Source organism: Sarcophilus harrisii, chromosome 1, assembly GCF_902635505.1.
Source record: "Sarcophilus harrisii chromosome 1, mSarHar1.11, whole genome shotgun sequence".
NCBI classification, from domain to species: Eukaryota; Metazoa; Chordata; class Mammalia; order Dasyuromorphia; family Dasyuridae; genus Sarcophilus; species Sarcophilus harrisii.
Genome location: NC_045426.1, coordinates 466,364,631 through 466,391,257, shown reverse-complemented (window position 1 = coordinate 466,391,257; position 26,627 = coordinate 466,364,631). Strand labels below are relative to the sequence as shown.

The 26,627-nt window shown below is 34.0% G+C and overlaps 1 protein-coding gene across 2 annotated transcripts in view; it reads left to right on the top strand.

The window, feature by feature from the left end:
* LYN (LYN proto-oncogene, Src family tyrosine kinase) overlaps window positions 1–25,844 on the top strand; it is a 124,479-nt gene extending 98,635 nt beyond the window's left edge. For both annotated transcript variants that reach the window (XM_031946389.1, XM_031946390.1), the window contains 3 exons: window positions 14,878–15,031; window positions 17,386–17,517; window positions 24,205–25,844. In XM_031946389.1, coding sequence (XP_031802249.1) covers window positions 14,878–15,031; window positions 17,386–17,517; window positions 24,205–24,407 — 489 coding nt within the window. In that variant the 3' untranslated portion in view covers window positions 24,408–25,844. The remainder of the gene's footprint in view (window positions 1–14,877; window positions 15,032–17,385; window positions 17,518–24,204) is intronic.
* Window positions 25,845–26,627: the final 783 nt, after the last annotated feature.

Here is a 26,627-nt window from a genome sequence, read left to right as displayed (position 1 = left end):
GCCCTTTTGGCCAAAACCCTTTTCCTTCCAGTATGACACTAACTAGGTCATTCTTAATTCTATTCAGATTTGCTGTAGAGTTTCACTTATCCTGCAAATAAAAGGGGTACTTTCATTCTTCTTTCAGTGAAAAGGAAGATTATTTCCTTATTAGAGAGACCAAGCCCTGAGGGAGTTTTATGTTCTCAGCACAGAGATGCTATACGGACTTCTCTCTTCTAGTTCTCCTTTTTAAAAATAGATGCTTTAATGATGCCTTTTTTATATCACTATCACTTCCTGAAACCCTCCCTCCTCTATCACCACTGCCTTTGAATCTTCTCTTGTACAAGTTATCCAATCAGTAAGCATTTGTTAAACTTCTTCTTTGTGTCAGGTACAAACCTGGATACAGTTGACAACATATGTCTTATTTAGTACTTTTTAATAATGTACAGATTTAGAGTTAGTGGAAGACAATTTCCTCATTTAACAGAAGAGGAAATTGAAACTTAGAATGGTAAAATGCCTTTCCCAAGATCACGTATGTAGTACGTGGCTTTGAACCTTGGTCAACTCTAAATTCACTACTCATTCTTTTGAATCACTTCTTTTCTGAGAAGGATGAGTTCTCCCTCACTAGCTTTCTTTGTCATCAAGATTGTTTATTACATAGAGAAGAGTTGTGGTGTTTTTCAATAATGTTTTCATTGACATTATTGTATTCACTGTGTAAATTGTTCTCTTGGTCTATTTACTTCAATCAATATCAGCTCAAGCGATTAACTGACAAATATTTATTAAGCACTTACTATGTGCTAGGCACTGGGGATACAAAGGCCAAAAAACTGAAATAATTTTTTTTTCATATATATCTTCTTTCTGTACAACATTATTCAATTACACTAATAGGTTGAAATTTATTCATCATTTTTACAGCTATTGGGCATCTTAATTTCTAATTTTTGATTGCTTATTTGTAAAAACAAAAAGTGCTGCTAAATATTTTTGTGTATATGGAATCTTTCCTTCTAGTTTTGACTCTCTTTAGGTGTATTTCCAATATATTCATTGGAATCAAATGATATATATAATTTAATTACTTTTCTAGCAAAATTCCAAATTGTTTTGTTGACTATTTGGAATAATTTCAAACTACACCATAGATCTTTGAATATTTTTAATTTTCTTCTTTTTATCATTTTTACCATTTTTGCCAATATGATAGGGATGAAGTAAAATTTTAGAGCTCTTTTAATTTGTATTTACAAGAATAGTTCTCAACACCTGTGAGGACTTGTTTAAGCAGTAGGGGATAAAGAAGAGTAATCATATAATCACAAAGTTATAAAAATGTCAAAATAGAAAAGTTTAAAATCAGTAATGGCCCAGAGAGATAAAAACTGATCATTAAGAATGTCATAATTTCTAGAATGAGAGGATAGACTTTTTTTCTGTCTTAATTCTAGGACCTTCCCTTTATGAATTATTTTCTATGAATCTTGTATATATGAAGCTTGCTTTGTATATATTTGCATTTTGTCTTTTTCATTAGGTTGTAGATTTCTTGAGACTGTCTTTTATCATTTTTTTTTGTATTCCTAGCACTTATCATAGTGTCTGGCATATAGTAGATGTTTAATAAATGTTAATTGATTATTGTAATCTGATCTGGTCAAAGCATCTTTCAAGAATTATGCTCAGTTTGCATCATCACATTTTAGGAATAGCCTTCATAAATTAGAGCTCATTCAGAAGATAACGATCAGAATAATGAGAAGAATAAACTGTACCATAACTGAAGGAACTGTGGATGGGGAAATTAATGGGGATAAGATAACTATTTTCAAGTAACTGAGGGATTTCCAAGTAGAAAAATTATGTTGATTGGTCCTCGAGGGCAGAAATAGAAACAATGGGCAAGATTGGCAGAGATGCAGTTCTCAGTAAGGAAAATTGTCCCAATAATTAGAGGTGACTATAAATGGGGGCAATGGATATAACATGTAGTATTTAGAGTGGGGAAGATCTGAGTTTAAATCTCACCTCAGACACTAACATGTTTTACTCTGGGCAAGTTACTTAAGCTTTCTTTATCTGAAAAATAGGAATAATAAAAGCACTTATCTCCCAGGATAATTGCAAGGATAAAATGAGACCAAATGTTGTTGTTATTAAGGATTGGCCAATCAGGCAGCGATGAGTTCCTTCATTATAAGTGGATAAACATTTGTCATTGATGGTTGGAGAGGGATTCTGGTTCACTTCAGATTGTGTGAAATGTTGTCTGGGGTTATGTTAAATGTACTCTGAGGTATCATCCAAGTCCAAGATTTTGTGATATGACCCAAGTTGTACAATCATTTAAAGGAATGATTCCCTAAAGCTGAAATATCATAGCAAATAATGGAGAAAAGCTGCACAGGGCTTTTGACTACAAGCAGATCAAAAATGTCAAAATTAGGAAATCTGGTTTCTAGAAGATATTCAGGATGAGTTAGGTAAGAACAGAAGACAATTGATAAACATCTTCTAGATGCATTTAATTGGGAAATATTTAACAAAATATATAAAACTACAATAGAATATAAATGTTAATATGTGTTTTCTAAGTCAGTCTGTAGCCCACAGAGATCTTTTTGTATGATTTAGTAGCCTGTTTCTATTTTGCATTTGACGCCATGGTTCATACCACTTGAATTAAAGCCATATTGCCACCTAGTGTCAGCATAACCTAATTGCAATAAAAGTATTAAAAACAAAATAGGTTTGGGTTTGCTGTTTTATCATTAAGGGTTAAATTGCACTCTAATCCTTACCTGTATTTTCCCCTTGTCTTATATTATGAAGTTGTCGCTATAGTATCTCTGAAAATTAAAATTGTGTTTAAGTGTTTATAAATTCCATCAGTATTAACAGAACAAAATCTATTTCTAGTTTCTTTTGGTATTCTCTTCTATTCCTTCTTAATATTCTATGGAGTTTCCCTATTAACTCTGATATCCTTTTCAAATTACTGAGACTTTTTGATTCTTCCTCCAATATGCCTTTCCATCTCCTACCTTCATCTTCTCCCTGCCCAAAGAATGCAGTTATTCTTTGTAATTTCCACTACTATGGTGATTTTGTTCATGTAACTTAGATAAGACATTGTTAGAAGTAGTGAAAAGTAAGGTAGTCAAGAATAAGATTTACTTGAAATGCTGTTGTGTCAATTCTGTTTACTAAAAATGGGACTGTGATACAGTGATGCCATAGGTCATTGAGAAGAGCTTAGCCAAGATCCTCAAAAGCTGGCAAAATCAAATAACTTTGGTGAGCATCCCCAGAACTTAGCACATGGTAGGCAATTAATATTTATTGAATTGAATCAAATTAATTCTCACAGCCTCCTAATGTGGGAAGTGATATTGCTATCCTATTTACCTAAAAGGGGGTGGAGATAGAAGGGAAGCATTTAGCCTTTATACTAAGACTCTACCTCTATCAGACTGGTACCAAACTAAAAACTCAGAATGAATGAATCCCAGCTCTGTGCTCAGAGGTTCTCCTTTCGTGATTCAGTTTCCCAGGTACAGTAGAAAACCATTTCTGGTAAGTGACGCTTCAGTGACTATTCAGTGTTTCTTCCCCTTTTTAGCTGTTTGTTTTCCTTCTGTTCAGAATACCAGACCTTGCTGTCATTATCAAGCAAATGGAACTTCCTCAGCAAGAAACAGTCAATCAATCTTTTTTAGAGGCAATTTATAAAAGAAAGCACTGCTGTACTATTCTTACCTGAATCTAGTAATTTTATCTATACAGAATATCTGTAATGAATATCCTTTACCATTAGGATGTTTTTTTTTCAAAGTTTTTAAAAACAATATTACTCACTTTATACAATGTTCTCTTGGTTTTGTCCACTTTACTCTTTATTGTTTTGTGCAAATCTATTTTTAATATCAGGCTCATTATTTCATACAGCACATTAGTATTTGTCAATGGAATGTTTGTTTCAAACATTTGGTGAACTTGTAATAGAGACACATTCAAATTAGAACTTCATTGGCATGGAAATAGCCTATATCCTGCTAGTCCTGCCTTTATTACAAAATTATATGACTTCAGTGAGAAGTCATATTATTTTTGCAAACCTTACTTTCCTCATTTATAAAAAAAGGGAAGGATTAATTTAGATTTTCACCAAGGTCCTTTTCAGCTCTAAAATTTCCTATTTCTGAATATATTTGACTTCCTCTTATAAAGTAGCCAGCATCACAAATTTAGAGCTGAAAGAGACTATGGAGAAAATTTAGCCCACCTTTTCATTTTACAAGTGAGGAAACTGAGGCCCAGAAAGTTTGTGACTCATCAGAGATGTCAAAGATAGTAAATAGCAGACACAAGATTCCATCCCAATCCTCGGATTCCAAGACCAATATTCTTTTCCAGTATCCATGATACCTTAAGTATATGTTCCATTTTTACTACTGTTATCACTAGTGAAAAGAAATCTGGTTCTTTTAGGATCAAGTTGTGTTGGGAATTTGCATCAGAAAGCACTGATTAGTATAGTACTTTATAAAATTAAAAAGACAAGGTCACTATTTTCTAGGAGTTTGATTAAATAGATTATATTAATCTAAGAATATGAAACTGACTAAAACACATAAAAAGAATAAGCAATTAATATAGGATTCATTCATTAAATATATAAATTATAATTTTAATCTCCATATCTTTATTATAGCCCTGCTGAGACTGGAGAATAAACTTTAGCCTTTGAAACACACAAAATGGATAGATACAGCTAAAATTGTCATAATAATTACAAAACAAGAAAACATGATTGCCTCATTTAAAAGGCAAGAGGATGTTATACTGTCATTTGAAAAATTGTGTAAAATCAAACTTTTTTGTTTGGGCAAGAGGAAAGAAAATCTTGGAATGACCTCAGTATATAGGAAGTTATTATGGGTGTGTCACATTATGTCTTCAAGCTCTCTTACTCTCTCTGTCTCTGTCTCTGACTAACTTTCACTGTCTCTCTTTCTTACTCAATTTCTTTTGCTTTCCTTTGAGAACTTTATAGCACTAATAGTAGATTTGGGTTATGAATCTATCAAATTAGATAATATAAAGTACTAACCATAAAACTAAATAAATGCTTATTATTATATAGGCCCTGCCTTCAAGAAATTTACATTCTACTAGACCTAGTCAACAGAGAAAATTACCTTCTGGTTCATGTTTGAGTTGGATTGGATGAATGTTGAGGACCTTCCAGTTAAATTTTATGATTTTTGTTCAAGATAAATAGCTTACATTGCTATGAGTACTCTTTCATCAATTAGACTGCAACTCTTCCATGATTTGAAAGAGTTTCATGACTGGGAGGGGAGTGGGAAGGGAGCTCAAGTAACCAATATTCTAATGATGAGCTTTCCTATGCTGCTGGTCAGAACCAGCAAGTTGTTTTTCTCTCAATCTTGTTGAGCCTTCATTTGGAGTCTTCTGGGCTGGACTTAATTTCAGCCATAACCATATGAGTGCAACACTCTGTGGGCATGGAATCCAGGACAACCTCCATGCCATAGTGAAGTACCAGATTCAGATCTCAGTAAAGGAAGCTAGGGTTTTTAAAGCCCTCCATAATAACATTGAATCAATGATCTGTCCAATCTTATTTCCCATTACTTCCCAAGGCAGAACTTTTGTTCTAGTTGTTCTGAATTCTCCATTACCCTCTCCTGTAAACTTCCCTCATTCCCAGCACCTTTGCTTTAGTAGTCTAACTCATCCTTTGACATCCAGCTCAAGCCTCACTTCTTATTCCATGAAGTCTTTTCTGATAATTCTCACCCACAATAACATGAATTTCTGCTATACCATACCACTGAGTACTTGATTATAGATTATCTGGCCTCTTTGTTTTATGTACATTTGTGTCATTGTTTGAAGGCAAGGATTCTGCCTTAGGATTTATTTTTATTTTTAATCTTATACAATACTTAATCCAAGGCTCATAGTAACTATTCAGTAAATGTGACCCTAGGAAGTCTGTGAATTATTGCCAATTCACTTTAAATATGTCAGGATGTGGTATCTTACAGTTTATCTACAGCTTTTCTTCCCTGAAGTTCTCTAGAGAATTTCTAACCACAGTCAGTTAATTTTTATGCTTCCAGGATTCTTAGCCAGTAGCTGTACATGGATGCTACTTTCAGGAAACTGTTCCATTCAGTACGCTACTGTGAAGATCGCGTATTTTAAAATCAGCCGGAGTCAGGAATTCAGGTTAGGGGAAAATCGTCAGTCTTTATTCTCAGTGAAGAAAGATCGGAGGTGGAAGAGAATGGGCAATAGCAATTTGTGTAGCTGAGTCAAGAAGCTAGCTAGACCAGCAGCCACACGACCAGCAGCCACATGACCAGCAGCTAGGAGTATGGAACCCAGGCCAATCTCTCCCAGCTTCTCTTCCTGTCTCCCTCTGCCTCCACCCACCCAAATCATCATTTCCTATACAACACATCAGGACTTGCATGGAGAGTGGGCAGGGACCATTCTTTATCCAATCATGTATATTAATAGAGTATAGCCCAATTACTATTTAGCCTCACGGACTTGGGACCTCAGTGCATCAACTCAAACCTCAGCCCATTACATGCTACATTGAAGAAACAGTGTCTTTGTCCCCCAATGGCTAATATGCTAAGGAATAAGTGAAATATATACTCTAACACTTATATTGGAAACATTTACATGATTATACATAGTGGATATTTTGTATACATAATGAATGCTAACTCACTATGTCTATTCATATAAATGTTTTCAACATAAATATCAATATGTATATATAAATGTGTACATATGTACATAAAAAGTCACATAAAAGACTTGACTCGGCAATAGTGCAGCTATTCTGTTTAAAAGATCCATTGAGTGTATACATTTGGCTAATGATCTAGGACAAATTTTTGCTCCATCTAATCAATATATTTCTGAAAATGTGATGCCCAAAACTGGACATAATACAGCAGATATTGTCAGACCAGTAAATAATGCAGCATGGCTCAAATCCCTGGAAACTCTGTTTCTGTTCATGTATGCTAAGTTCACCTTAATTCTTTTGGCTCCCCTATCACACCTTTGACTTAATGAGTAGGCAGTTCACAAAAATTCTCTAGTCTTTTTCCTATGAACTCCTTTCTTCCCATGCCTCATTCACTTTGTTCTTAATGAATTGTGTCTCTGTGTGTTTCCTAATCCAAGTACAGAGTTTTGTATCCACCAATATTGAATTTAATTTTATCATTTATAGTCCATTATTTTAGTCTGTTAAAATCCTTTGGGATAACAATTCTATCAAATTATTAACAATGTTTCCCAGCTATGATGATCTACAAATAGAAGCATTGCTTGCTATTATTTCCTATAACACTGGTAAAAATGTTGACCATAACCAGACCAAGAATAAAGCCCAAAGGCTTTTTATTATAAGACCTAGCTTCAGGATAATTCCGTTCACTAAACATTGACCTTTGGTCCTGGTCATTTTTCCAATTCTAAAACCAGCCAACTGGACCATCAGCCAGTCTTTAATTGTCCATCTTGACCACAAGGACACTGTGAAAGATTTTATCAGATTCTTCACTGAAACCTAGATATGCTTTGTCTATAGCAATGTCCTTATTGACTATTCTAAGTAACCCTGATAAAACTCCAAAAGGAAAGAAGTTAGTCTGATATGATTTTTTATCAATGAACCATACTTCCTAATGTGGCAGCAGAGTATAGTGTATAGAGAATTGGTCTTTGAGCCAAAACAATGTGGGTTTGAGTTTTGTCTCTGACCTACATGAAACACTTAATCCCTTCATACTATAAACAATTCTCTTAAGGGTGTAAGTTTCTATCACTTGTATGGATAGCAGGAGCCTAACTTGCTTGTATCAATTAGGTGATCAAGTCCCAGGTTGGTCCCATCCTTACTCATATTTTTAAATAGTGGACACTACTTTTCTTTCTAAGTGTTCATAAAGTTGCCCCTTTGAAAATCTATTCTAGACTGTTGTCGGGAATCAATAGCGCTCCATATTTTAAAGAATTGACCTTATTTTCTATTTTAAAAAGTAGCATATTTCCTCATTCCCAATCCCATGGACCTTTCTCCTTCTTCATAATTCCCTTCCATCCCCAAATTATTAACAGCTAAACAATCACAACCTGCAAATTGTTTTTTTTTTTCTTTTTCTTTCTTTCTTTCTTTTTCTTTTTTTTTTAAGTACTCAATGCTCTTTGGATGAAAGGATCGGTATGATTTTATATTTTATTTTTAGTTTTATAGTTTTCATTCTGACAGGGCACTAGCCTCATTACCCCAGGAAGTATTAGGAGGTATTACACTCCAGTCTATCTTGTTTTTATTCTTTGACTCAGTGGGCAAAACCCTCTTTACTTTCCCTGTTTCACTGAAAGTCTTTCTTTTTCTTTTTTCTATGCTAATCCAAATTCAGTTTGTCCAATCTGCTTTCTAAACCAACTCTGCCTGGCCTGTATTCATGAAGAAGACTTTCTTTTTAATTTCTTGGATATAGCTGCTCATCCATTAGTATTTTAATGTATAATAACCCAAAGGCAGATAGGTGGTACAGTAGAAAGAGTCTTGTACCTGGAGTCAGAAGGCATGAGTTTAAATGTAGTCTCAACCTACCAGTTGTGTGACTCTGGGCAAGTCACTTTACCCTATTTATCTTGGTTTCTTCATCCATAAAATGAGTTGAACAAGGATATGACAAATCACTCTTTTTTGCCAAGAATCTTTGCCAAGAATCCCCCAAATGTGGTCACAAAGAATCAGATGTGACTGAACAACAACTAGAGTCTGAGCACATGGATTCAAATTCCACTGAAGAAGCTTACTATGTTAACTGGGACAAGGCATGTAACCTTTTTTGGCTTCAGCTCCCTCATCTAAATACATAAAATTAGTTGTTAACTGTTTGTGGACAAGTCATTCAACCTAAGCCTCATTTTTCTCCTCTGTAAAATGGAGATAGTAACTTGCATTACCTATCTCAAAATAAATTCTACTGGAGTTGATTCCTTTGAAGTCAGACCAACAATGACTTCTACTCTTTGGGTCTAGCCAGTCTACTTAATTATAGCTAATCTCTTTAGCTCCTCCACAAGAATAATGTGAAATGTTTTGTCAAAAAGCTTTGCTGATATTAATAATTGCTAATAAATAATTATTAAGTGGTTGCTACATAACAAGTACTATTCTAAATAAGGTCTGGAGATATGAAGAGAGTCAAAATACAATCCCTGACCATGAAGAGTTTAAAGTCAAATGGGGATGTGAACATGCAAACAAAAGTAAACTATATCTATTGCATTTCACTGATTAATAGTTTAGTAACTGCCAACAAAGAAAATTAGTTTAGTTAGTCTTATGTGACTTGACTTTTCACTTTGAAATCAGCTCATTCCTTTTTTTTCCTAGATCAGTGGCATCAAACACAAATGGAAACTGATTCCTGAAGACTTACTTAGAAAACCACAAATGAGCATTATTTATGTTTTTGTTGTAATTTTATATATTTTGTTAAACACTTCCAAACTACATATTACTTTTGTTCAGGACACACTAGGAAGAGCCTGGGTTTAACACCTTTATCCAGATGACAGTTAACCTTCACTTTAATATTAATATGTTCTAGAATTGTGCCAGGAATCAGTAATGAACACTAGCCTATAGTCTGCTCTCATTTTCTTTTAAGGAATAAAATAAAGATTTGATCCTTAAAAGATCATTCATAATGGGCCAATAATTACATCTGCCATTTCTTTAAATATTTGAGGATAGAATTCATTTGAACTTGGTAAATTGAACTCAAGAGCAGCTTAGGTGACCTCTCACTTATCTCCTTTTTATTTTGAGAATTGATAGGATAATATGACCAAAAAGCTCAGCAGCAAGACATAGAAAGAGAAATTCCATTTAAATTAATTTTAAACAAAATAAAATACTTAAGAATATGCTTACCAAGACAAACCTAGCAATTATATAACACATATATAATAATTACAAAATACTTTTCACACAAATCAAGTCAGATATAAACAATAGGAAAAAGATTAGTTGCTCATGGGTAAGCTGAACGAACATAATAAAAATGACAATTCTGTCTAAACTAATTTACTTAATACCATACCACTTGAACTACCAAAAAACTATCGAATAGAAGCAGAAAAAAATAACAATAAAATTCATCTGAAAGAACAAAAGGTCAAGAATATCAAGGGAATTAATGAAAAAATATGTGTATGTGTATGTGTGTGTGTGTATATATATGTGTGTGTGTGTGTATGAAAGTAGCATGGCAATACCAGATTTCAAAGTATATTATAAAACAATAATCATCAAAAATTATCTGCTGCTGGATAAAATATAGAGTGAGAGGTTAGTGGAATAGATTTGGTACACAAAACATACTAGTCAATGCGCATAGTAAACCTAGTGTTTGAAAATTGATAAGGTTGCTATGAGGAACAACTAAGCTAACATCCATAATAGGGTTTTGCAAATCTGAAAGTGCTTTACAAATTGTAGATGAGCTAATTTTTTTCTTTAAAAAAAATTTCTTTTGAGAAAAAAAAATATCACCCATAGGTAGAAGTCAACTTAAATCCATATTTAGATATGAAGTAATTACTACAATATCAACAGATTTAGAAATGAAGTATAGGAAAGAAGAAGGCATCTAGAGTAAAAATCAAGGTTTTTTTTTCTTTAAGGCTATCTGTCTTTATACATTTGGCAATAGAACTGTCCTATACTAAGACTAAAGCTGTTGTTCACTAAAGTGCTGATCATCATTTAACCAGCTCTGTCACTTTTATTGTTCATTCATTTCAATCATGTCCTCATTTGGAGTTGTCTTGGCAAAAATACTGGTGTGGCTTGCCATTTCCTTCTCTATCTCATTTTACAGATGAGGAACCGAAGCAAACAGAGTTAAGTGATTTGCCCATGGTCACCCACAGCTAGTGTCTGAGGGTGTATTTGAACTCAAGTCTTCCTGACTCTGGATTTGCACTCTATTCACTGCACCACCTAGAATTCTAATAACTAATTGATCAGTTGGGCCAACAATTAGAATCAGAAAAGATCCAACTCTAAGAATATGAATGTAATTTAAAATTTACAGGAATTTTTCTACATGCATGTAAAAGAGTATTTTTTTGTTGTAAGATGTGATTTCATTTATGTGTCAAAGTAGCCTGGGGGAAAACCCCTCTACAAATACATCTTGGCACCTGCTTTGCTACTTCTACTTTTAGTTTCAAGACACGGAAGATATTCTTAAACTTTCTTTATGGCTTTAGTCCATGATTCTTTTCAACATACCAGACTACTTTGTTAAACCAAACTTGAAATCATTTTTTCTAAATTAGTTCCTTAGCCTTATCTGCTGGTTTCTGTTCATTGTTTTTTAAAAAACATTTTTATTGCTGTCACTCTCTTTTTTTTAACCTACCGTATCTGGATAGAGAAGTTTTTACTTCGTTAAGTTGTACTTTCTGCTGAGGAAAGAGATCAATATCTTTTATACTTTCTTGGAAAGTTTCTTTAGAATCTGTACTTAAACTTCAAAGATTAAGGAAGCATAAATAATATTTTAAAGGAATTGATTCACCAACAAACTGGTATTTCTGTTTTTGTTCTTACATAGGACATGCCAACTGTACAGGGATGATCATTGTTCACTTCTTATAGGAGCAGCTAATTTAGGAATATCTATAATCTCTTCTTGGTGAATGAAGCTTAAGACAATTAATAGTTGAGGTGAATGAAGATCATTGGTTTGACTTCCTTGCACAATAATAGTTCTAAAATGGTACTTGAGGGAGGATATGCAATAATACAAGGATTTTTCCATGGCTTATGTTTATCTGGAGGGGAAGGGGATAGAGAGACAAAGAAAGGTGGAATGGGAAAGGGGGAGATGGAGAGAAGAAGAGAACAGAAGGTAGGGAGGGAGGGAGGGAGAGAGGGAGGGAGGAGGAGAGAAGAGAGAGGAGGAGAGAGGGGAGAGAGAGAGAAAGAGAGAGAGAGAGACAGAGACAGAGAGAACACTTTTTATCTAACATTTTAGCAACAGTATGCTCTAATGAGAAGACTGAATTTGAAGTTAGAAAACTTGGGTTTCAGCTCTCTACTCTGAACCTTACTTCTCTGTCAATTATCTGTTTCAAAATTATATTCATACTACCTTCCTTGCTTACACCTAAGAATAATCATAAGGGTTACATGAAATAATGTATGTAAAATGTTTTGTAACAGAAATAGATTTCACTAGCCATTGGTGGGAAAATCCCTGGCAGGCTCCTTCACAGTAGATCACAATCTGTTATTGACTCATCATTTTTGTCCTAGAGTTTTGCCTAAAGAACAAAGAAATCAAATAATTCATATCATGATATTTTCTTTTATTTCATCCCTTTTTGAGGGTATTCTCAAACTTATTAGAATATTTGGGAATTGTGCTTGGAGTCAGAAAATCCTGAGATTGAATCCTGCCTCAGATACTTACTAGGTGTATGACCTTGGGCAAGTCCTCTAAGTTCTTTGGGCCTGGGTTCTTCATCTGTAAAATGAGAACTATAATAACAGTACCTGGAAGGTTGTTGTGAAATCTAATGGAATAATATATGTAAAACACTTTGTAAAGCTTCATTGCTATGTAAGTGTTAGATATTGATATCTAATTAATTTAGTAATTACAACATTCCTGATTTCAAATGTTGACATAGTTTTCATCTTTTCGTTGACCAGATGAACTCAAATTTCAAAATATGTTCATACACGAACAAAAAAGCTGTCAATTCTGAACTACAAGAATAAAAAGTACATATGTCTATACACATGTATATGTATGAGTATATGTCAATAGATAGATATGAATATACAAACTCTTTTAAGTGATAGTTTCCAAAAAATATGTGGAAATCAGTCTCTCTTGCTTGGGAATTTTTTCAAACTTTTTTTTTTTTGTATCAGAAGGGGTCAGTGATTTGATGTGAGTCATGAAACTCTGCTAGATTAAGAATTGCTGCAAATGCCAGGTACAAGTGAAGCTTCCAATTCTACACAATGACACCATTTTCTGGCCTTTGCTTTTAGATATACAATACAAGGTAATTTAGATAAGAACTACAATTTCTATGGAACTATTCAAAAATAAACTAGTAAATTAAATAATCAGTTACTCATAAATTAAATTTCATATTATACATTAAGGTGACATTTAGATATCTTTAATTAGAATGAATTGGCATGGAAAGTAGGATCTATGGATAAAGTAATCATCTAAAACTTTTTTTCTCAAGCTTTCCATTTCTATTCTCATTCCCCATCCTTTAGCTAAAAATGATATAAACTGTATCTTATTTATCTTTATATATATTAAATCAATCTCCTTTCTAAAGGAAGTGCCATTTTCAGAGCCTAGCATGTAGTAAATTGGAGGTTTTTAAAATCATGGATCTTGTTAATACTCAAAAAAAGGTAATTGAGAAACTATCATGAACTACTAAACCATATACTGGATTAGAGTCATAAAGTGTTTTATTAAACTGAATTATGGTAAGCCAACTAATTTGATAGTTTGCCTATTAATGAGCTCAACACATTCTTCAAAAGCTTTAAAACAAGGATTTTATTTAACTTTTGAATTGGTACTATTATTCTTGGAAATCATGTTTGGGAATGCAGCAAGATTTTCTTTTCTTTTTAAAAATTTTTTGGTAATTTTGTTTTGGGAACTTAATCCTCAGCACATACATCTCCATATATATTTTAAAAAAAAGAATTATAAGAAGTTTGTGTAAGAAACTATATACTGTGTGTTAAAAAATGTTTATATATGTATGTGGCCACATGCACACTTGTGTGTGTGTATGTATATATTATATATATATATATGTATGTATAATTTAATGGGGTGGTGATAAAATTGTTCTTTTTTCTTTCTTTTTTGCATTTTAAAAATGTCTTATTGATGCTCTTTTAAAGCTATCTCTTACCACACTAACATTCTCCCTGCAACACCATTTTCCACCCCTTCCTTGTAACAAATACATATAATCTATCAAAATAAATCAATGTATAAGCCATGTTTGAGAACACACATCTCAAGTTCATTACTTCTCAAGAACTGGAAGGTATGTTTTGCTATCTGCCTTTTGAAGTTACTATTGTCCCCTGCTTTGACCAGAGTCCTGAGATTTTATAAATTTTTTATATTATTGTTGTTGTCACCATATAAATTTATAGTGACAGTAATATGTCTAATCTTACCATTTTACTTAAATTTTCAGTGTCTGTTTCCATTCTTTGTTAAACTAAAATTCTTTTTAAAATAGGTGAGTTGTAAAAGCTTTTAAAAGACAAAGAGCTGAAGCTATTAACTAATCAAAAATATAAAGCCCATTGTATTAAGCAAGTGGTTCTTTAGATAGACCCATTTTGGTTCATTAGTTAATTTTTATCCATTAATTTGTTTCTTCTAGTTACTCACATCCCATTCCTGCTGCTTCTATCTCATTTGTGAAACGGAACAATACTACTAATGTCATTGAAGAGGTAGCTTGAAGGTTTTCTACTTTTAGAGAATCTTTGAAGCAATAAATATGCAACATTATATTAAGAAGGAAAAGATTTATCTTCATTGAAATGTTAGGAAGTATAGTATTTCCAGAAGCCTTTACAACAGCAATTCTGGTTTATTTATTGATAATAATCAAAAAATATTAATAATAAATTTGAAATGGTTGTTTTTGTTTTTTCTTATTGGTCCTGCATAATGTGCTAAGGACAGAAAATGAGAGCCCTTTTTCTTGTTACAGATAGCAGAAGGAATGGCATACATCGAGAGGAAGAATTACATCCATCGAGATCTGAGGGCAGCTAATGTTCTCGTTTCAGATTCACTGATGTGTAAAATCGCTGATTTTGGCCTTGCTCGGATAATTGAAGATAATGAGTATACAGCAAGAGAAGGTATGGTGATGCTTTTCAAGTTTGTGTCATATATAGATTATGAGGTGGCTGTCTTTAAAAAAAAGTCTTGGTTATAGATATTAATGTACCACAATCAATCTATTTAATTTGCCATTCTTATAAGTCATAAGTTGCTTTTTAAAATTGCCATCTTGATTGACTCCAGATGATTTTAACTAGAAATTTAACACAAACTACAATTTTCCCTCTAATTAAGCAACTAAAAAAATGGTTTTTGCACAATAAAATTTGGGTTTTTTAAAGCTTTTGCTTAATTAGATATCAAAGCAGTCTTTTCTTAACTACATAGGATTAACATTAAGTCTATCTCCAAAAACATAATTTAGATCAATCTTTATATTAGAAATCAAAATGTGAAGCTGTTACCATAATGTGCACTTAACTCAACATAATCTTGCAAATTAATCTGCTTTCATAACCTGGTTCAGATATTGCATATTAACTAATTAAAGGTCAAGGAGCAGAAATTTATTTCCAGCACATTAAAAAATTGACAACAAACAACTTGAACAATTCTTTGCACATCATGCCCAATACTATTTTTGAGTACTACCTATTCTTTGTCATCAATAAAGATGTAGGTTAAAAAAAATAAGGAAATAGGTGAGGTTTAGGACAAAATTCATATCTTTTTAACAGGCTTCTTCTATCATACTATGATATTATTAATATGATACTATGATATGATAACTTTTTTTTCATTACCTTGTCTTGTTCTTTTTTTTTTTTTTGTTTAATAGCCTTTTATTTACAGGATATATGCATGGGTAACTTTACAGAATTAACAATTGCCAAACCTCTTGTTCCAATTTTTCACCTCTTACCCCCCACCCCCTCCCCCAGATGGGCAGGATGACCAGTAGATGTTAAGTACATTAAAATATAAATTAGATACACAATAAGTATACATGACCAAAACATTATTTTGCTGTACAAAAAGAATCAGACTCTGAAATATTGTACAATTAGCTTATGAAGGAAATCAAAAATGCAGGTGGGCATAAATATAGGGATTGGGAATTCAATGTAATGGTTTTTAGTCATCTCCCAGAGTTCTTTCTCTGGGCGTAGCTGGTTCAGTTCATTACTGCTCCATTGGAAATGATTTGGTTGATCTCATTGCTGAGGATGGCCAGGTCCATCAGAACTGGTCATCATATAGTATTGTTGTTGAAGTATATAATGATCTCCTGGTCCTGCTCATTTCACTCAGCATCAGTTCGTGTAAGTCTCTCCAGGCCTTTCTGAAATCATCCTGTTGGTCATTTCTTACAGAACAGTAATATTCCATAATATACATATACCACAATTTATTCAGCCATTCTCCAACTGATGGACATCCATTCAGTTTCCAGTTTCTAGCTACTACAAAAAGGGCTGCCACAAACATTCGTGCACATACCTTGTCTTGTTCTAAAAGGACTACTAAGTTGATACTGAGTTGTCTCAGATTGTTTCTCTTATAAGAGTGTGCCATATGTATTTGTTACTGATGCCATTTGGAAGAATTGGCCCCACTTAGAGAGTTGATAAAGAAATAACTTCAAAATTTGGTTGTACTTTGTTCTATATCTGCTTTGGTTGTGTTAAAAGATCACTCTGTGCCTACAGAGACCTACTTATCTTAGGCAGTTTTCTAGCTCCACTATTACACTTTATCAAGTTTAAAGGTGGGGTTAGTACAAACAGTAGCTGAACTTGGACTGATGAACTAGCTACATTATAAAGACAGCCTTTGAATTTTTTTCACTAAGTCTTTCAAGTTTCATTTCATTATTACATATTTCATTGAAATTAGTCATGTAAATAAGAGTGCTCTCTTCACTTTGAATTTTGATCTGGTACCACACAAAATACTAAAGTTAAGTTGTATTTTATAGGGTCAGCTTTCTGCAAAATATACTCACTGAAAATCCCATCATCTTCAATGTTTCCCAAGTGCTCCAAATTACAATTCAAGCCTAAATCATTTGATTTGTTGACAGCAGAAAGACATTAGCAGTTCTTCCCAAGTTAATACTCTTTACTTTGACTTGTGTGAATATAAAAGCTTCATCCCTCATAACACCTTATATAGAAATCATTTATGGCAATGGAAACCCTAAGGTTTGCTGAGAATTATTAATACACAATTTAAATCTGTGTTGCACTTATAAGTAAAAGAATTAAACAATCTTTTGTGGAGACTTTGAGGGAGCTAATATCTCCAATGATTTATATTTTTAAAAAATTTAACTACAATATAAATTTTTTTTTAAAAAAAGATTATTTCCTCCTAGGTATAGGCTAACATTTTTCCAATTGCTCATAACTAAATATGTCTTGTTTCATAGGTGCAAAATTCCCTATTAAGTGGACAGCTCCAGAGGCAATAAATTTTGGATATTTTACTATTAAATCAGATGTATGGTCCTTTGGAATTCTCCTATATGAAATCGTAACTTATGGAAAAATTCCCTATCCAGGTACTGTAAATCTGTTTGTATCCACTCAGTTGTGTTCATTCTTTGATATGTTGTTGTTTTGCTTCCTGGCATGTGTGGAAAAAAAAAACCAATTAAAAGGATCAGTGGAACAGGACAGATTTAGAAAACTATTGGAGACTAGCATATCATAAAGGGAATTCTTGTTAAGGCGTAGGTTAGATTGGGTGACCTTTGAGGAACCTCCCAACTCTTTCTTTAACTACCAGCAGCTTAACTATTCTGATAAAGATAAATAAGGCAACTTCTTGGGCTTGGAATTGTAACAAGAGTCTTAAAATGAAAAGGAGTTATGTAGAATTCTTCTCAAATTCTAAGATTTGAGTTGTTCTTGATACCAAATTTTTCTAATTAGCTGAAGGATAACTTTTTAAGAATTAGAACTTAACTTACTTTTGTGAAAAGTATTGCTAAAATTAGCTATAGACTTCCCTTTTAAGCAGAGTATGTAGTAGTAGTAGTAGTAGTAGAGTACATCAATTATTTGAAAGCACCAACTTATTTCAGTGTGCACACATATATGGAAGAGCAGTGAATGGGCACTGATGTCAGCACTAGTCTTGAAACTGATTTTCTTTTCTTTTCTTTTCTTTTCTTTTTTTTTTTTTTTTAAAGATTTTTTCCAGATCATGTTGATTTTTGCTCACTTGCCTTTTTTGTTAAGGGATAAAAAATTGTAGCTTTCTGACCTCTTGGGCATCAGAATATGACTCTGTTTCTGCAAGACCATTTAGCAAGTCAAAGGCCAAACCTCCTTCAGCTTCTAGAAATTTTATGCTTTTTTTTTTTAAAATCAGCACTCTCCAGATCCTTTGATTTACCAGCACAATTCAAAACATGATCTGTGATTTCTACATCACAATAACAATGGCCCAGACAGCCATCTCTTTCTCAACTTTCATCCAATGCTCTCTCTCACATTTTGGCATATGGGTTTCAAAATCATATGATACAGTGGGAAGAACACTAATTGACATGAAAAGACTGGGTTGAAATCCCACAAGTGACACTATTTGTGTGAGTTTGGTGAAGGTACTGAGTGTCTGTGGACCTGACTTTCTTTATCTACAAAATGAAGGGGATTAGACTAGATGAACTTTGGGATTCATTCTAGAATCAGTGCTAAGATGTATTGGGGAAATGTTCTTACGCCAAAAGCTCCAAATTCTTTATCAGAAGAAAATCATAATGTTACTGCCAACATAACACCAGGCTACCATTTCTCTAAGTTTGACTTAATATGTTTATTTTGAACAACATTCTAGGCACAAATGGTATTAAAAGTGGACCCTTTAAGATTATGATAGAATTAGAAGTTTGACTAGTGTATGAGAGATCATCCTTCTCTTAAAGTCTTTTGTGTAACAACGTGATATAGTACTCCTCTAGTGAGCACAGGGATGTTTGCGCAAAGGTACTTGGAGCCAAGGTTTTAGGGATTCCTGAACCCAGGAGCATTACTGACTTCTCAGTCTGAGGGACTTTTTCTTCTTCTGTCTTTACATTATTCTGTCCTTAGTCTGTTGCCATCATCATCATGATCTTGTTCCTCTTTCTCTTCCTCCTCTTCCTCTTTCTTTTCTCTCCATGCTTACCTGGCATATGTGAAAAGCCTATGTAGGATAATAAATTTTAATAATACCTAGGCTTTTTATAGCACTTTGCAAAGCAAACAAAACAAAACCTTGTACCTATATTATCTTATTTTCACAAAAACCCTGTGAGGTATGCATCCCCACTTTACAGATGAGGAAACTGGGTCTGAGAGAGGTTAGATGACTTATTTCAGGATCACAAGCTAAGTGTCTGAGGTAGGATTTGAACTGTCTTACTCACTCTGAAGTCCAGTCTTCTTACTCATTGTGCCACCTTGATGTCTTGGACCTGAAAGGAGATCTCAGAGGTCATCCAGCCCAATCAACTCATTTTACAGATGAGAAAACTGAGATCAAGAAGGTTGCCTATACAAATAGTAAGCATGTATGATGACATTTAAATATAATCCTAAAGTAAGTGCTCTTTTTACAGTATCAGCCAGATTATTTCTTTTCTTCCATGTGGCAAACCAGCCAGTGACAGCATGCCAGATCATCAGCTACTCCCTAGTTATGTTTTATTCTGTCTGGGGACTCAGAAGCTGCTGCTTCACTGCCAAAAAAAAAAGAGAGAAATAACTTCAAAAAAAAATGGATGTAGGAGGGTATATATGAATGAAGAGAAAAAGAGCTGGGGATAGAGATGGGAGCAGAAAACCCTCAAGAGGAAGTTGCTTCCAAGGGAGACTCCTGACTTTATTTTCTTAATCAGGAACATCCTAGAACAGAAGGGGAAGAGAAATCCCCAAGTAAATCTGCAGTTGTTGTGCATACATTATACTGAATATTGAACTTCCACAGATGGAAATCTGGAACTTAACATAAGTAAAAGCATTCCTTTCTTCTGAAATCGGTCCAAGTGAATAAAGTTAAATACAAAAGTTAGCGTATTGGAAATGCCACAGCTCTTCTGCGGTGAACAGAAACCCCAAATAAAGAAAGTTGTGCAAATTTTTTCCTTGAGTTTCAGGTATTGATATTTCCTGAAGCTTTCCATTAAGTAAATCCCTATCCTGATTGTGCTACTGAGGTGTAAAAGTAGGCAAAAAAAAATTTTTTTTTATCATAAAAACCACTAATGAGATCTAGGACTGCTGTCAAGATCTAGAACATTTGTTCAAAATGTTGCTTAGATTATAATGTTTGGCTTTACCAGAAAACTATTTATGGCCTCCTTCAGGGGCTTTGTCCCTTAGAAGGGTCCTTATCCTGAGTGATTGAAGAGAACTACAATGACATCATGATGTTGGGCTCAGTATGTCCAACTGTGGCTGATCAGACCAATGTCAACTTAGAAGGCTGTACCATAGGCCGGGTACAAACACTCCACATACATATTTGGGGAGGGGATGTCTCTCACTTTGCCCGTCTCACATTTCCTTTGAGCTAATGCAATTCTACTTTGCTTATAGAGCACATTACCTTCTTTGATAGAAGCACATCATGCTGACTAGTCCCATGCCAGTGTCTCCCATCTCTCAGACTCGTAACTGAAGAAGGCAGACTGAATACATACATCCCTAATGACATGCTGCATTAGTTTGAAGGAAACTGCTCAAACTTCCCTCCCTAGATCTGTCTGGTATAGTGTACCCAAGAACCTTTAATGGTAAATCTGTAGCAGTGATAAGGGGTGGTCTTAGTTAACTGTGCTGCCACTACTACCTGATTGTTACTACCCAGAGCATTATCTAAAGCCAGGCTTTTAAATGAAATTATTGGTAAGATGCTTTCCAGCTATAACATTCTAACATCATTTTCACATAGTACATGAGTACATAGTTCTTGCCTTTACCCCTAGAAGCTTACATAATAAGTCAATATTTCACATGCTTTATACTGAAGAAAAAACATCACCAATCCAATACAATATATTATATATATTAATTTATAATTTTAAAAAACCAGCTAAATGGAATAGAAGCCAGCAAAAGACTAAACACTAATACCAGTAGTGGATTGCTATTAAAAACAAAAAAACATAGCTGGCCAAATGTATCAGAATAATGAAGCAGCAGTAGAAACATCAGTAACAATTTAGCAAGTGAATAGCTACAATTACAAGCTAGTGAGAGGAGAAGCCTCAAAAGCTTTATTGTCATTAAACTAAAAAAAATCCTGCCAGGTCTTTTGGAGCTACAGGCTGTTTCTATAAAGCACTATGCACATGGGAAAATGTAAAGACTGGTCTTTTTTTTTGTTTGTTTGTTTTTTACTTTACTAGCTTTCAAATTATACATCTCTCCCTTTTGTTTGATTGATTTCCCTAGTGAGATCATTTGGGCACCAACATTTATTGATTAACTATATGAAGAAATTGTGTTAGATATAAAGATGAAAAAAATGACACAATCCTTGCCCTCAAGGATCTTGTGACCTAATAAGGATAGAATGTGAGTAGGGCAAAGAAATGATCCAGACAAATGGATTTCAAGGAGGGAGAAATAATTCAGTGGAATAGGGGGTTCAGGGAAGGCTTCGTGGAAGAGATAATGCCTCAGATGTGCCTTTAAGGAAGAGAGTGTGAACGAGTCCAGACATGTGGAGATGACCTGAGCAAATACATGGTCAGGAAGGAGGAGGACAAAATTGGGAAACAGCTGGGAGTCAAGTCTGGCTGGAACATAAAATACGTAAAGGCACATAGTGCGTATGACAGGGGTTGGGGAAAAGACTGGAACAGTAAAATTATGCCAATTTGCAAAGGAATTTCAATGTCAGACTAAGGAAAATGTTAGTCATTGCCTTTTCCTAATAGGAAAAGGCAATGACTGACATTATTTTGTTTTGTTTTACTATAAGGGTGATGTGATCAGATCTGTGCAGAAGGAAGATTCATTTGTCACTTGCATGAAACTTAGAAAGGGGAAAGACAGGAAGAAGGGGAAATAGTGTAAAGCCTATTATTTTTTGAGAGGTCTATCAAAGATAGATCAATCAATTGATAGATATAGCATATACATATGTATGTGTATATGTATATATTTTTATATAATATGTGTGTATGTGTGTTTTAAAATAAACCAAAGAAATGCATACCAGCCATACATAACCATATCTCCGAAAGTAGAATCTTTTTAAGGGCCATGGCCATTTTCTCAGTTCCAGTATTTAGATTTTTTGAATTATTAGGTCATGATATAATTTGTTAGAAATTACTCTGGATTTATAGTCAGGAAGCCTGGGTTGGTCCCCAGTTCTGATACTTTATAGCCAAGCATCCCTAGGTGAGCCACTTAACATTATAAACCCTCAGTTTTCTCATCTGTAAAATGGAGTTGATAATACTTCTACTATAGTTATTTGTAAACTACAATAAAGTAAAAATAGGAGTTAAAAATAATCCATTGCTGCTATATAGACTTTTCTTTTGAAAAAAAAAATCAATTTATATTATGTCTAGCATTGGTGAGGAAAAACACCAGGATAGCTCGTTGTAGTGTCTAGACCATTGTCTTTTCACAGTAGATTCTCAACAAATATTTATTGAATTCAAGCCTGCTTGATCCATCTGTTTGATTCAATAAAATGTAAACCCAAGGACTGTTTCCTTTTCTTTGTAGTCCTGGTGCCTATCTAGCAAAGTGCCTTGCACATAGTAAGCTTCTAATAAATATTTATTGAATTACATTGTTAGCACCTTTCACTTACTGCCTATGAGCACCTTTATTCTTCTTGTGCTCAATCCTTGTTCAAGTAATGGATGATTTCTTCTGGAAACACTAAATCAAATCCTTGATGTGTGAAGAGTCACCTCATTGTCAAAAATCAACAAATCAGGCTTTTCAAGTAGCCCTAGAGATTCAACCATCTCTCCTAAATTCTCATAGTTCCAGTATTAGTGAAACTTTCTTAATCTTGCTATCCCATTTATTTATTATATTATATATAATTATATTATATATAATTATATAATATTATTTATTATTGCTATCTCAATAAATTCAAGTAAAAGAGACTCCAGATAGACTATAAAGTTAATTTGGAAAAAAGCTGACCAAGTGTAATTTATATCAAATTGTTTATCATCATAGGAGGAGAGGAAGAGAGGAAGGTAACTCAAAACTAAAAAAAAAATATTTTCTTAATGAATGCTAAAAATTATAACTATATGTAATTAGAAGAAATAAAATGCCATTTAATAGAAAAAGGCTGACATAGATAATGTGACATGACTCAAGCTCATTTACCTCTATCCCCTTTTGTTAAAAGATGACTTAGTGAGTTGATAGATTGTGTTGTGCTTGGACAATTGATCTCATCCAAGTCATCAGAGTCTGTAAATTTGAAAACAAATCATAGGATCATAAATTTAGAGCTGGAAACTGTCCTCATTACACAGATGAGCAAATTGAGGCCCAGAGGCCCAAACTTACCAGTGATGTTAAGTGGTTTACCTGAGGTCACATAAGTAGTAAGTGATACAGCCAAGATTTGAATCCAGGTCCTCTGATCCTGAATCCATCACCCATACATGGCATTTGGTAAGTTGGACTCCATGCAATTAAAAGAACCCACTTTTGTTTGAATGACCCAGATAGGTTTGACAGGATAATCCAACCCCCCACTTTTCTGGGCAATTTTACAAACATTGATTTGACTTGGAAAGTGTTGATATAACCCAAGAGTGTAAATAAGAAGAATAGAAGGAACAAGAGAATTGAAAAGGCTAGGAGGAGAGTTTTGACAGCTGAGAATGGATGGGTGGGCTTTTAAAAGAAAGAGAACAAATGCCCCAGATAGATGAACTCCAGCATACATTAGTTCAAATCGTTAAAGTAAATTGGATGAGATTGAGCAAAAAGGCTTGCTTTCTACAAACTTTGCTGGCTCTTGGGGCACACATAGTCTTATTTCCCCAATGCCTCATTCTGAAATATTTGGCAGGCTAAATACTACCTTGGAAACCCAAGACTGAAAATGTATATTTTCAGTCTGTCAGAGCAGTCTCCTTGGCCTTTAAAACTTGCTTATGTTAATGGCTGCAGTACGTGGATAACAGGAGAACAGTGTCGTACTTGAGAGCTGACGTACTTAGGCTGGTTTTCTGAACGGTGTGTTTTGTTTGCCTCAGGGAGGACTAATGCTGATGTGATGATGGCTCTGGGGCAGGGATACAGGATGCCACGCATGGAAAACTGTCCAGAAGAGCTCTATGACATCATGAAAATGTGCTGGAAGGAGAAAGCAGAAGAAAGGCCAACATTTGATTATTTACAGAGTGTGCTGGATGACTTCTACACAGCAACAGAGGGGCAATATCAACAACAGCCTTAGAACAAAGGAATACTTTTTTTCCCCAATCGACATATTCAGATGCCACAGTGTACACACACACACACACACACACATACACACACACACCCCAAAACTGGTTGCACAAGTTATTTCAATGTGCCTGGATTAGCCACTGCGTGGGTTCCTGAAAGTAAAGGCTGAACTCAGGAAGATTCTGTATACTTTACCCAGGAAGGGAAACCCTGTTTTTGACTGATGGAACAGAATTGAAAAGAATAACTGGGGACTGACTAGCTCAGAGGATAAACTACTCATCTACTAGTAACCTTATCTATCTAAGCCAAAATCTGAATCCAAACTTAGAAGGGGAAAAAATAGACCCAAATTAAAATATACACATTCTGACCCTGCCTTTCTAGGTGGGGAGGCGATAATTACTTTAAATATGATTCATATCAGCAAATTGTGGCACACACAATTGTTTTTAAATCAAATGTATTCATTTATAATGTCACCATCAATGGTTATACTCTTGCAGGAGTTCTTTGTATTTTCCATAGATTTGCACTCATTTAAAAAGGATGGGGAAATGTCATCAAACTACCCATGTCCCACGTGAAGTCAGTGGCTGAGAACTACCCACTCTCACCCTCAAAACCTAGTCCCATAAACATCATTCTGCTGCAAGTACAGTTCAGCAGCAGTCTTTTCTTCAGTGGAAAGGGACCAAGATTTCTCATTTTAATGTCAGTGTTATATTTTAAAGATCTGTGTTCTAGAGACAAACCATAATCCCAATGTATGGAAATTTTCAATAACCTTTGATGATTCGGGCATTAGAAACAGCAGTATGATTATGGTGTCTACAAGAACTTACTCTAGCTATTCAGTTAAGATATTTTGGAAAAGAAAATGGAAGGACTAATTCTTTAGCTGCTTACAGTGATTGAAGAGGCATTTTTATTACCAAATGTTTAATGTTAACTGCATCATAGTATATGCATAAATGGATTGATTTGTTTTTCATGATTCAGACTATGATTTTTAAGTAGTTGGAGATTTGTATGGGACTATTTGTAGCCAGAAGCAATGCAAAAAAATTATTTACTGTCTGTGATATGAGGTTCGAAAAGACATATTTTTGTTTACTAAATTTTTCTACTATCAACATTGGATGACCAAAAAAAGAAAACCTCATACTTATAACATTTCACTTATGTTACTATGTAAATATTTAATATGTCTATTGTTTGATTGTTTTTATTTCAACATGCCCTGGTTTGATAACATTTAAAAAAAAAAAAAAACATTTCTGTTTGTTGCCTTCCCAAATACTGTCAACATTAAAAAAAGACAAATGGCAGGAAAAAAAAACCAATGTCATTGATTCCCTAGAGCTGCTTGATTAAAGTGACTAATTTCCAATTCTACTTATACAACTTGGTAATATCAGGAATAAAGTAAAAAAGAAATTGATCACTTAGAGGCCTAAATATCCTTTCATGAGTGCAAAATAGACCATTTCTTTTCCCACAGGGTTCAAAACTAATTGCTGAGAGCCATTGTCATTTTAAATTTTGGATATTAATGGAAAACAATAGTCCAATCACAGGTTTGTTTTTTACCTTATATCTCCATTCTTTCCCTATGGTTTTATAAAATATGCCCTGTCTAAAACATTCTATGGTTAACATTTCCAAATGCCATGTCTGCATGTATTCTACATTTATAGGTATAGTATTGCATTCAAGTCAGATCTTTCACAGCTAGTACCTTTTTTATTTATTGTGTCCATAAATACTGTAATTGTCATCTCAGTACTATTAGAATAATGCACAATAATTTGGGGGTCAAGGAGAGATTCACAATGTGAAAACACTTCCACTAAAGCTCTAAAAGATAATCCATGGTTTCCTAATATTTCTCCATGGTCCCATTGTCTTTCAGGTCTTCTTCCTTTTATTACTTCCCCCTTTCATTTTCTGATAATCTTTTCCTGAAAACACAAAACCTGACCTATCAAAAGATCATTCTTCTTAATTTATTTTGTTCCTTTCTATCTTGCCTAGAACTCTTCTGTCTGACACATATGTTAGAGACACATCCTACTTTACATGGGACAACCCAATTCTCTTCCTTTTCCTTAAAAACTCTTCCAGGCTTCTGAGAATCTTGAGGTAGTTCATGATTGATAGGCAAAATCAGGAACTGAGAGAGAGGGTTGTGTAATATATTGATATCGGCAATGATTTACTGAAT